Source organism: Ochlerotatus camptorhynchus, unplaced genomic scaffold (assembly GCF_037179485.1).
Source record: "Ochlerotatus camptorhynchus isolate MF236.1 unplaced genomic scaffold, CSIRO-AGI_Acam_v1.1 ptg000105l, whole genome shotgun sequence".
Lineage (NCBI taxonomy): Eukaryota > Metazoa > Arthropoda > Insecta > Diptera > Culicidae > Ochlerotatus > Ochlerotatus camptorhynchus.
Genome location: NW_027040595.1, coordinates 2,330,099 through 2,343,202, shown reverse-complemented (window position 1 = coordinate 2,343,202; position 13,104 = coordinate 2,330,099). Strand labels below are relative to the sequence as shown.

Genomic DNA, 13,104 nt, shown 5'->3' with positions numbered 1-13,104 from the left:
GATTTAGAGTGTGGAAAGACGATGACCTGGGTCTTTCCAGCTGTTGAAATATTCAGACAGGACGTCCAGGCCTCAATGAAGTTTGGCAGTCAGAGCTCCGATGATCCTACCCTTGTAGACGATGGATGTGTCATCTGTGAACAAAGACAACGATCCCCCTGATGGAGAGCCGGTGTATCGGAGGTGAACAGGTTAAATAAAATGGGGTCAAGGATGCTTCCTTGTGGAACTCCGGCACCGATGTTGAAAGCATCCGAAGTGATGCCACTCAGAGAGACTCGGAACGTCCTGTTCGATAGGTAGCTGTTAATTATCTTCACTAGGAAGATTGGAAGACCGTAGTGCTGCAATTTGAACACCAAGCCATCATGCCAGACATTGTCGAACGCTTTTGCAACGTCCAATAACGCCATGGCAGATGTTTTCGACACAGACTTGTTCCGTCTGAGAATATTTTTTACACGAGTCAGCTGGTGGACGGTCGAACGACGTTTCCGAAAACCAAACTGTTCCTCGAGTAACAAGTTGTTTTCTTCGGCAGATGTTAGGAGTCCGTGGTAGACTGCAGTTTTTAAAACCCTGAGAGAAGGCTGATTGGTCGATAACTTGAAGGAGAGGACGGATCCTTCCCAGGTTTCCGGATTGGTATAACTTTAGATGATTTCCAACACAGATTAATAATCAGTGCTAGATGGTTGTAGAATCTTGAACTCAAGTGTTTGAGTTCCAGATTCAACATGCTGTCGAAACCGGGGGCTTTCATGTTTTTAGATGATTTGATATAGACCAACAGTTCGTCAGCCGTAATATCGGATTCCTTGGAAAAATATTGCGAATCTGTTGGCGGTTGGTTGCGTTTTCAGCAACCTCAGCTTCGTGAGGGCTGACGATATTTTGTCCGAGATTATGAGAGCTGACGAAGTGTTGACCTATCGCGGTAGCCTTCTCTTCAGGAGTTATCAGATGAACCACTGGGTCGCCGGGACTATCCAGTGGGGTCAGTAGTGGAATGGGTCTTGGCTTATTTTTAAGAATTTTGGTAAGTTTCTAAAAGAGCTTTGCACAATCTGGGGGAGAGCGGATCCTGTTAGCAAAGTCCTGATTTCTGATGGTTTTTGTTAGGCGATTACAGTGGGTCTTAAGGACAGGCAGATAAGAGCGTTGGTACTGGGTACACGACGTTAGGCATACGGACGTTAGGCATACGGACTTTAGGCATATGGTCGTTAGGCATACGGACGTTAGGCATAATGTAAGATAGGCATAATGGACGTTTGGCATAAATGACGTTAGGCATAATGGATGTTTGGCATAATCTACCCGATGAACTCCATAACGATGATAATTGGGACCTTCTATTGATTGCTGACTTCGGTGGCATTAATGAAAGAGCCTTAATTTTTGGGACTCATGAAAACTTGTGACGTCTTGGACAGCCAAAGTATTGGGTTACAGATGGTACGTTTGCCACTGTACCTTGTTTCTTTCGGCAACTCGTCACTGTTCATGGAAGTATCGCTCCCTCATATCAGCAGACGGTTCCACTAGTTTTCATTCTGATGACAACAAAAACAGAATCGTTGTATCAAAAAGTATAGCAGGAAATCCTGGAAGCAGCAGGTATGTTTTTTTTTGGTATTGAATGAAAAACCACAGAATTCACCATTCTACATTTCATGAGCTGTTCTTTGGCATCATATTTTATTCAACCTTAGCTGTTTTTTTGTTATTGAATGAAAAATCACAGAATTCACCATTCTTTATTTCATGAGCTGTTCTTTGAGGAAAATCTTTTCTTCTTTGACAGTTGCAATATGTGTGTAAGAATATATTAGAACAAAGGTGTGATTTTTTTTATTTCTAGATGCGATTGATTTCTAGATATAGTTTAAAATTATGCTGAATATTCATTGCCAGATTACTTAACCACTATCGCTACTAATCTTGGATCTAAGTAAATATGTAGCTACGTTTATGCCTAACATCCATTATGCCTAACGTATATTATGCCTAGCGTCCATTATGCCTAATGACTTTATGCCTAACGTCCATTATGCCTAACGTCCGTATGCCTAACGTCAGTATGCCTAACGTACTTATGCCTAATGGGGTACACTCGTTGGTACTGCCTTTCGGATGGTGTTACGGAATCTTATAAGGTCTTTGGTAGATCTGTCAAGGTTCAGAGTATTGCTCACCTGTCTGCACGTGTTGTTCCCTGGCCCGGGATGTCGCCTCCTCGATGGAATGCAGACACCGGTCAACGTCTTTGGACGTCTCCGGAAGGACACCGTAGTCGACAATGGAGTCGACACAGTGCTGCAACTGATCCCAGCTGACGCGATGGTAGTTGCATCGGGAAGCTTGGAATCGGTTGACGGATGAGCCCACATCGGCCACCACCGGATAGTGGTCCGAACTCAGCTCCTGGTGGGTCACAGGTTGCGAGATGTTGTCTCCCATGTTACTGACGAAGATGTCGATGGTGGTGCTTATCGCTTCCAACAGCTTTTTATTTTTGGGTCTTCTTCAGGTTCCGCTTGACGATGGCCCAATATTTTTCGATTGGGTGGAGCTCTGGCATGTTGGGAGAATTCTTGTCCTTGGGTACCACCTGCACTGTGTTGACGGCTTACCACCAACCGATGGAAGCTATCGATTTTAAATTGGCTCACACTGGACTAGCCTATCGGTCCCAAGTACATCGATAAACGTACCTCATTCTAGTCGAAATTCTAGTACTACACTATCCTAGCAACACACTTGTTGCAAAACCATAAAATCATTGAAGAGAAGAAGGCGTCAGGGCAACTTAAAGCATCCAGTTTGATTCAACAGCCAAATCAAAAATTTAATAAACCGAAAACAAGCTGCAACATCCGTTGTTCGTTCATGGCGGTGCGGTTGGAAAACGATGTAGTAAAATGGCGGTTCTAGATGGAATACACACAAAAAGGACCCGGTAGAACCGAACAAAAGAACGGCGCCGGTGGTGTAGTGGTAAGCGTGATTACTTCTCACCCCAGCAGGCCTGGGTTCAATCCCAGTCGGCGCCGCCGGGATGTTCTGAGGCATAACATCTCTGATCACGCCTTCCTTCGGATGGGAAGTAAAGCCGTTGGTCCCCGGTTCATGAGTTGATGGGTCAATAGGTAGGGTCCAAGTGTGGGAGCTGCCTTCCTGGCACGTCGGTAGCATTGGTGCTCAGCACGGAAAACAAGATCGACGCAAAAAAACAAACCAAAGGAAAAAAAACCGAACAAAAGGAGTGGGATGGTTGCTACTAACCGTTTCAAGGCTAGGACAATGCCTTGAATTTTATTGATAGAGCATCTTCGATTGCAGTAGGTCAGTGTTGGAAATCCTTGATAAGCGGACGGTATAGCGTGTAAAATATTTTTTTCCTTGATTTGTTTTCGTTCAATCTTGTTTTCCATACTGAGCACCAATGCTACCGACGCCAGGGAGGCAGTTCCTGTACCTGGACCCTACATATCGACCCATCAACTCATGAACCGGGGACCAACAGGTTTACTTCCCTTCCGAAGGAAGGCGTGATCAGAGATATTATGCCTCAGAACATCCCGGTGGTGCCGACTGGGATTGAACCCAGGCCTGCTGGAGTGAGATGTAATCGCGTTTACCCCTACACCACCGGCGCCACTTTATTTTTATAATAAACATATAAATAATTCTCGATTGAAAAAGGTATTGAAATGTTGTGCATAGCAAAAATTACGTCCTCGAAATTTCTAAAAGTAAACTGAAGTATACTGTGCTGAGAGCAAAAAAAACTGCATTATTTTTTAGAAACACCCTAAGTCTAATGAGAAAAATTGCTCTAAATCGATCAATTCAAGAGTTACCTTTATTTATGCAAATATGAAAGCAAAATTATTAATTTCAATGATAATAAGCACCACACCAAAATGAGGGCTTAGGGACCATATTGTCGCGCTTATGTTAAATTCTCATTTGGTGCCGGTCGAAGCACGCCGCTCATAAGCGCGCTGCAACCCCGCCTATAAGGATTATACAGAGGTGCGTGAAGAGACAGTCCGGCTCAATGGCGCCGTCAATGTTTACGTCAATCATGAAAGTTCAGAATCTCTTCAAGAATTGTATAAATTCAACTAAGATTGATTTTGTATACGACAAGTTTTATAGTGGTATTAAAACAGTAAGATACACGTTTAAATAACATATAAAGATAAAAGCAAAAGAAAACTATTTTGGAAAATTTTGAATCTAGGAAGTATGAAAAAAAAATATCTATAAACCTCATTTATAACGTGGGATGTTTTCTGCATCACTTCTAATACATTTATATAACAAGCCGTTCTCATTATTTTTCAAAAAGATGTTTTGTGTGTTACTTGGGATAGATAGTATTTTATGGCAGAGGCTTGAGGAGCAAATCATGGCTAAAGAGCAGCTGTGTGTTAAATCAATGGGCGCAGTCGTACGGCCATAAACAGAAAATAGATGCTATAATCCCATTTTGAGAAATTATCCTGTCACACACAATAGTAAATTTCACTCCAAGCGAAAATGATGAACTCATATCGATTGAAGTAACGACAGTAAATCATCAATTCATCCCCGCTTTACGGTACATCCTTTCGGATGCCGGTGCAAGTAGAGTTGTATTGCAATTTATTTTATGTGTTTTATACTAATGCGTTGAGCTGAGAGAAGCTTTCAGTGGATAAGGATTTTGGCTTTGGAATGCAATGCAATTTTTTTCAGACGTTCAGTTTAAATTCAAGAGAGGGTCGCATAGCCGTTAAGAACCAATCTGTTTTAGCTGATTAACATAACAAAGGTTACTCGACATAATCACTGGAAGAACTAACTCTTACATAAAGCATAAAACTCGATTTTTTTGTCAATGACAACGATTCACCTGGTAACAAAAATTGTTATTTCATGCAATCTCTTTCACATTATTGATATCTAAGCAGTTACAAACGTAGACATTAGTTCACTTTGACGGCTCCATGAATTTATTTTGCTTAATTAATTTAATTTCGTTACAAATTAAGATGAGAACAACACAGGTTCGTCTCTGACTACATTGTCACTGATAAATAAAATTAGTTCCCTTGAAGATGATCTTCCGCTCAAGTGAGTGACGAAAGCTGATTTGTCAATATCACTGTGTGTGGTCTATACACAGCAAAAATTATTTTGATATCACATCAAAGTGGATGCACTTCAATCATATCAAAAATATGGTGTAATATTACTTGCCAAAAAGAACAAAATTATCATTAATGAGCATGAGCTGACATTACGCTGCTTTTACTGCATTTGTTTATTTTTGGGGCCATAAAAATTACATGAAGTTTTCGACATGAGTGAAGTGCATCCTCTTGGATGCAATATTAAAATTTATATTTTGCTGTGTAATGCAGCACTAACTCTAATGACAATACATGAAAGTTACTTCTCTCTCTTTGAGTTAACGCCTTCTTTATAACATGATCAGATCGGGGGGAGAGGTAGCTCATCGATTCTTCCGGTTCGCCTCCTAGCATCGTGCTATAAGGTATCAGGCGATAACCAGGGTAGTTGATCGATAGCTCGATGACGTCATTTCGTTGACGTCTGCAATGGGAAATTCTCATAGCAGGCGTTGACGATGGGACGTTGTCGAGTTGTTGAATAGCAACTATCGTGGTAACTCACCGATTACCTGTCGATCTGCCAAATTTGGAAAGACGTCTGCATTGAATTGTCTCATATAATAATATTCCGCCCACTATATCACAAGAAATTGCGAGTAGCTGAGTGGAATGGAGATAAGTTAAGCATTGGGTACAGGACCAAGTCTCCCCTGGGTGGTGCCAAAAGATGAGCGCAATAGAATCATCAAGTTGCCATAAGGCACGGAATGAGACTATTGCATGGCTGGGTAGTCAAAGTCTTCTATTCGTTAGTCATTTCAGGTGGATTAGAACAGGTTTAGGTGGGCGTTGGCCAGATTTGGATTTTTCAGATGTAATCCTGGATAGGACCTTGTCATTGAACGTCGCGTGAAAGTGGAACTTAATGAAGGCCTAAGTACTTTTTCGTAGTTTTTAGTTTTCGGATTTGAAAGATCGTCGGTTACAGTGGCCTGCTTACTGAGCAGAAAAACGCAGTCCCAGGTCCTTACATATCAAAGAAATTGATGGTAAAATCGCTTGTGTATCGTGTATTTTGCGAAACTCGTTGTTGTCGTTGGTTCCGGGTTTGAATGGATACACAAATTTGAGCAACGGTATTATGTGATATGAGGGGCTCGGTGGCCTTAGAGCAACCGTTTTTGCTTACTGAGCAGAACATCATGAGTCTAATCTCAGGCCCATCCACATTCAAGATTCGTCAATAGTTTTATTTGTTAATATGACTACATGGTAATAACAGCAACTTGGTGATTAAAAAGGTGCTCGTCTGCCTAGTGGCAAACGTTTTTGCTTACTGAGCAGAAGACCGTGCGTTTAGTCCCAAGCTCCTTCACGTTATATGATCATTAGGACATCAATTCAGCTTATCGTTTACCAAAACGAACCCTGCTGCAAACCCAACCCTCTTATCCAACATCCCAGTGATTCCTCGTGGAAGTGAAGAGGTGTTCTCGGCTTTCATCAAAGCGAGTGTCATGTCAACACAATCCTTTCTTGACCTGCGTTCAGGCGCGGCTGGCGCTGGTATTGCCTAATTCGAGATCACCAGTTTTTACACATTGAGGATGATTGCTAGTCCCATGCATCGTCAATTGGTTCTCTGTGTAATTACAGCTGATCTGGCAATAACATAGTAGCAACCGTGGGCGGTCAATCATGCTCATGCTCAAAATAAAAACATTTATAAAACATATCTATATGGGCCATAGCAGTTATAATTACGAATGGCATCAAAGGCAATTTCTTTAAACATATTTTGGCATGTGAAAAATCAAAATCTTGGTTGTTTTTTTTTAAACGGATTCTGGTTATCTGTCATGACATAATATCATGTCATCGCTTCTACATAACTCCAGCTCTACTTAACGGTTTGACCAAATATCATGCTTGGGTATTTGTTACGATTTTACATCAATATTTCGTGATAAATAATAACTTAACTCTGATTTATAGTATACCTCAAATAATTCAACACTGATTTTAATTTTGAAACTGACTGTATCCTGAGAAGTTGGTGGTCATCATTGAATCAAATATCCTGAGGTTAATTCTCACATTGGACATAAACGATTTCAGTGCTTATGTATATCATTAATTATTTTGTCGAGAGTCCTCTGCACTTCCACGAGGAATCAAAGGGATGTTGGGTAAGAGGGTTGGGTTTGCAGCAGGGTTCGTTTTGGTAAACGGTAAGCTGAATTGATGTCCTAACGATCATATAACGCGAAGGAGCTTGGGATTGAACCCACGGTCTTCTGCTCAGTAAGCGAAAACGTTTGCTACTAGGCAAACGAGCTCCTTTTTAATCATCAATTTGCTGTTATTACCATGTAGTCATATTAACAAATAAAACGATTGACGAATCTTGATGTGGATGGGCTTGAGATTAGACTCAGGATGTTCTGCTCAGTAAGCAAAAACGGTTGCTTTAAGGCCACCGAGCCCCTCATTCTCAAACCCGGCACTGACGACAACGAAAGGTTTAGCAAAATACTCGATAAACAAGCGATCTTACCATACATTTTAAATATGAAAGGACCTGGGACCGCGTCTTTTTGCTCAGTAAGCAAGCCACTGCAACCGACGATCTTTCAAATCCAAAAACAAAAGGCTACGAAAAAGTATTTAGGCCTTGATTAAATTCCACTATCACGTGACGTTAAATCTTTCGATTTGCTCTTTACGCATTGTTCAGGCAATTATAACAAGCTATGACCGACGTGACGATTGTTTAAAGTAATATCCCGAAAAAAAAAATTACAGTGAAATTTTCAGTGGAAACAATGCTCTAACATTAATATTTATTGTCGACAATAAAAATTATTGTTATAATGTTGTACCCTTCCGAAAACGGCAAAACTGCTACCTAGCTGTACAATGAATGTACATAATAAAATATTGTTACAATGATTTTTATCTTATTTTTCATTTATTTTATTGTTAACATGATTCGATCATGAACAATAATGAACAACTCTATTACAATAAAAATTGTTGTTACATTAAATATTGGTGTGTTTTCATTGTGGGTTACTTCACGAACAATAAAAGTAAATCTGATTGAAGCATGCAGACTATGAGAGGGTCAGCAACACTGCCAATGTAATCAAGATAGGCGCTGCTCGTATGGCTCTTGCTTTGACAATTCGTTTGGCTCAAAACCAGCCAGTCCGCGTCCGCTCATCTCTTATCCTAAATCCCGCTTAATGCAGACCTTTTCCGTGCAGTCAATAATAATAAAAAAATTCCACCACTTGAAGATGTCAGGAAGGAACTCTCAGGTGGAAGCATATTTCATGGGCGATTCTCTCCAGTCGAATTCATTAACTTATCAACGACGCTCAACCACCAAGGAGACGTGACCTAGGGATATCGAGTGCAGGGGAGTTGGCCTCCATTTCTCACAAGTTCCGGATCGAATCTCAATCCATAACCAGTAAAAAAAGGACTCACCCGTAACAGACATACCCCCCCCCCCCCCCTTCCCTTCCCGGGGCGATGTTTTATTTTTTCGATTTATTTTTAAAGTCGATAAAGTAGATCTGTCAAGCCAACACATACACTCTAAAGTACGCTGTTATTTTTTTAAATCAATAAATTCGTCAACCAACAGTAAAATAACAATAATATATAATGTTATTGAAAAAAAAAGTATATGGGGAAATCACGAAAATTTCATTGTTAAGATACTTAACAACCCCATTTTTTTATTGTAAATTTTCCATTTACCATGAAATTTGCTGTTTTGTACAACATAAATCAAGGTAAATTTATTGTAGACGTAACAATATAAATCATTGTTAAGACAATAATTTTCGTCTTATTGTTACATTGTTTTTTATTGTATTTTTGTTGTTATTTTTTTTTCGGGATGAGTAATGTTTTAGAAATGTTTTTATTTTCACCAAAATCGTTTTTTTTTAATATGCCTTTTGATTACCTAATGGCCTGAAATGGATAGTGTAAATCATATCAAGTTGTATCGTTATCGTTATCGAAAAATCGTTTAAAATGTACTGTGTAAATTACGACTCAACCATCTACGAACCAACATGCCACAGGAGCGTTCAGTTTAACCACAATTCGATTTATCAAACTAGCGATTCGAACTGTCAAACGGGTGATCAGAACTTTCAAACAAGGTGAGACACAAACCAAGGCAGTATAAATTCTGCGTATTTTAAATATGGCGTCTTGGGCAAGAATTTGAATGGAGCTTGTATGAGCTGTCAAGTCGGTTCGTCTGTGATTCAGCTGCGCCAAATATCATCATTAATGCCTGTTAAAATATTTTAGAATTGAATTTTGTACATATTTTAATATTTAATATAGAAATTTTAAAATAATAACATATTTTTTTTTGTATTTTTGCCATAGTAATAAAACAATATTGATTATTATTTTGTTTATTAAAAATTAATGAGAATACCAATATCAAAACGTATACATTGATTTGTTATCAATAAAGCTAGATTTTCTATCATGAAAGCTAGATTTGTTATCTCTGTAATATCATTCATATACCATTTAGATCCCATTTTTGTTATCATTACTTTTAACTCGACCACACTGTTGACAAAGCATATTATCAAGAACGCTTGTATCAAAATATCAATTTTGTTTTCATTTTGCTTTCATTCTCTGCTCGGGTACCTGAGCTTTAGTATTGTAGTATCATTTTTGTAATGTATGTATTTGCTTAATTTGGTTGCTTATGATATTGTGGGATTCTTTGGTGTTTTACCTTTTATGTTATGCTCATCTATACCAATTTAAGGTATCGAGATATTCGTTCCTGCTCGCGTGAACGCACTGACACATTTACAAGTGTATCGCTGTGTAAAATTATTTTTGGGTTTTAGTCGGGTACTATCCTCAAAATTTATGGAATTCGATCTGTCAAAATTAGATTGACTGCAGTTTGTTATGTCACACAGCGCACCAATACAACCGGTTGTGAGAATCTCTTAAGGCGAGAAAGAGCATTTACCTATTAGAGTGTAAGTTTTGAAACGTAACAATTTAAATGTATCATGGTCTTCTAGACCAATATGTAGACTTGAGAAATGCTTTTAAATCACGATAAAGCTTGCAATGCCAAATGGGGTTTGAGCATTAGCTTAGCCAATCACACAAATCTATTTTTTTTAATGAAGTGATGATGATGATGGTCCCACCTCTTACCCCTACAAAGGTTTGAGCTGGACGAGTTATCTTTAAGATAATTAAATATAAATATTTTAATAGGGTTTGCAAACAAAATCGAGCTGGTTACAATCACATAAATAAATGTCCTGTTAAATATGCTATCTTCATCAACCAAAAACTTTCAAAGGTGTAACTAGTTATCAAAAGTCCAAGTATAGTCCTCGACAATACTTCCATTTATACGTGACCTTGGATTTACACGTTTAAGCTTCCGCAGTGCCAGGACTATATCCAAGGAAACGACTTCCAGCGAACCCTTTACTAATTCAAGGCTTTTGCCACAATTTCCACGTTTTAGTCATTTATACCTGTATTCAAAGCTATTTTTACTATAACTACTACAAAATCAAAAAACTAAAAATCCATCATCACCATCGAGGCAAACAATGTAGTTTTTTGTATATGCTACACAAATTACTAGCATGTCTTTATGACAGTCTCCATACAAAATAATCCGTTAGAGATAACTTTGTCAAGATACATGATTTATCCATTCATAAAAATTTAACTACACTTCCCTGAGGCACTTCAAGATCATTGTCAACGGGACAAGATACAAAATCATTAAAAACAGTCCTTTGTGTTCTGTCAGATAAATAGCTTTCAAACCATTTGTATGCAGAACCCGAAATTCCAAAGCGCTTGATTGTTCTCAACAATAAGGGCCTAGAAATTGTCTCAAAAATGCGTTTTAGATCCAAAAACACAGCAATAATCGTATCTTATGCTCCAAATTTTCTTTCCATTTAGCTAACACTAAGTTTAACGCAATTTCACAAGAATGACCTTCCCGGTATCCCGATTGTTCCGGTATCAACAAACAGTTACTATTTAAATATTCTATCAGCTGGATATTTGTGTGTATCAATTCATGTGGGTGATTGCTCCATCTGGCAGTATGTGGCTGTTCCAAGCGGCTAGGAGTTTGAAGGTTCAATAATCAAGTCATCAGTTCAACTAAAACAACAACTGAAAACAACTACTAAAATAACACCACCTACCAGTTACCTAATCTGTTCGTCGTGGTCTGAAATGACTTCTCTCTTTTTTTTTTATCAATTTTGATGAATTGCCGTTTGTGACCCAATTTGATAATTTATCCTAAAATTAAATCGCCAGGTCATCTGTTCGTAGCCACTGTACTAATACACTCGGTAGTTAGGCGGGCCGACGTTCCCTTTCAACCTATGCGCACTGGTGTCTGCTTGAAGCCGTTCGGAATTTAATCAAACTTTCATAATCACAATAATCGTCGCATGCAATAAATTATCACCTTACGCGGTGAACAAACATGAACAAACTTCTCCAGATTTCCCTTTCATTCGCCATTGCGTGACCCGGTAGCTCAACACCTTGCTGCAAACCGTCGAATTCCACTTTCTTTGCCTCAAAAAACCTCCTTCGTCACCCTTGCACAAATGCAGTGTTTGCTTTTTTTTCGGTTTGCTCATAATTTTTCACTTACCCGTTCATCGACACTCCTCTCTCTCACTCTTTCTCGCACTATGTGGCTCTCCGAAGCGCTTCTAATTATGTTGCGCAATTTTTTGCTAACGAATTCTGCGCGCATTGCACGCTTCATCGAATCCCGCAGACCTCTGAATGCTAAAAAGGAAAAGCCCTTTGAACGAATAGTACGAAACAACTTATCTTTGCCATCTTTCCTCCGCCTGCTGGTTGCCGGTTACCGCCACCCAGTTGAGAAAAAGTGAAAATTCAAACCGAAACCCATTTCAATGTTGAAGGTTTGTTGGTGCAACCATAGAGGATTGAAGATTATCAACAGTGTGTGAATAAGTGATTAGCTGGCAGGGAAGCTGGCAAGAAACCTTTGAGGTGAAGTGCATAGAAAAATCTGAAGATGATGCGGAATGGACGGCATCTAAGGTCTGTCATTATGCATTAAAATCGATAATTATGCATTGCCTTCCCGGTTGCACAATTATTGGCCACAGCAGCAGTAGCAGAAATAGTGGTATCAGTGGTGAAAGAACAGTGAAACGAAGCGGCGGAGCTTGGGCTCTGGGGATCTGGTTCAACAAAGCCACATCTCAGTGGACGACTGTGACGGACTGTGGGCCCCGACTTGGCCATGACGAAATTTACGAGTTTGGATAAGCCACCTACCGCAGGGAAGAATGTACCGGCTTCCGAAAGTGTGACTAACCATGTGACAATGTGCAACGGATCGAACGGAAAGCCATAAAACCTGAACTGTAATAAACTACCGCCGAGGTCTCCTGGGAAAGTGAACCGAAAGCTTGGAACTAGTAATTTCCCAGTTGGTCCCACCGCCAACGTGAACCATGAGTAATAGCAGATAAGAGAAGAGATAGGTTCAGTGAAATCAGCCGGTAAATTTCACGTTTGCTTCAAATTGCGGGAGCAGAGCGAAAGTGCCCGAAGCTCGACCGGCGCAAAACTTCAATTTTTCCTCCCGTCACCCTTCCCGGACACGATGAGGAAAATTGATGCCACCAATGCCAAATACCTCTTGGACTACCTTTACTACACCCGAGACGATGAGCAGTTTCGTTTTTATAAGAAGGTAAGTTCTAGTTCGTACCACTCACTCACTACGGTAAATCGCGCTGAACAGAGACTGTCTGCTGCTGTAAAGCTCAGCACTGTGTAACGGATGTTTTGGTTCTGTGAGCAGCAAAACAAAAACCCTTCCTGGTGTTGTTTTTGGTCTACATTTATCGTTTATGCAAGGAGTTCTAGA

The 13,104-nt window shown here is 39.7% G+C and overlaps 1 protein-coding gene across 5 annotated transcripts in view; it reads left to right on the top strand.

The window, feature by feature from the left end:
* LOC135699301 (sodium- and chloride-dependent neutral and basic amino acid transporter B(0+)-like) overlaps window positions 1-13,104 on the top strand; it is a 377,984-nt gene that overhangs the window by 341,792 nt on the left and 23,088 nt on the right. Inside the window, exon 1 of one of the 5 annotated variants that reach the window (XM_065219542.1) lies at window positions 12,125-12,927. The exons of the other annotated variants lie outside the window; for them this stretch is intronic. Coding sequence (XP_065075614.1) covers window positions 12,838-12,927 — 90 coding nt within the window. The 5' untranslated portion in view covers window positions 12,125-12,837. Of the gene's footprint in view, window positions 1-12,124; window positions 12,928-13,104 lie in introns of those variants that run through there. 5 annotated transcript variants of the gene reach the window in all.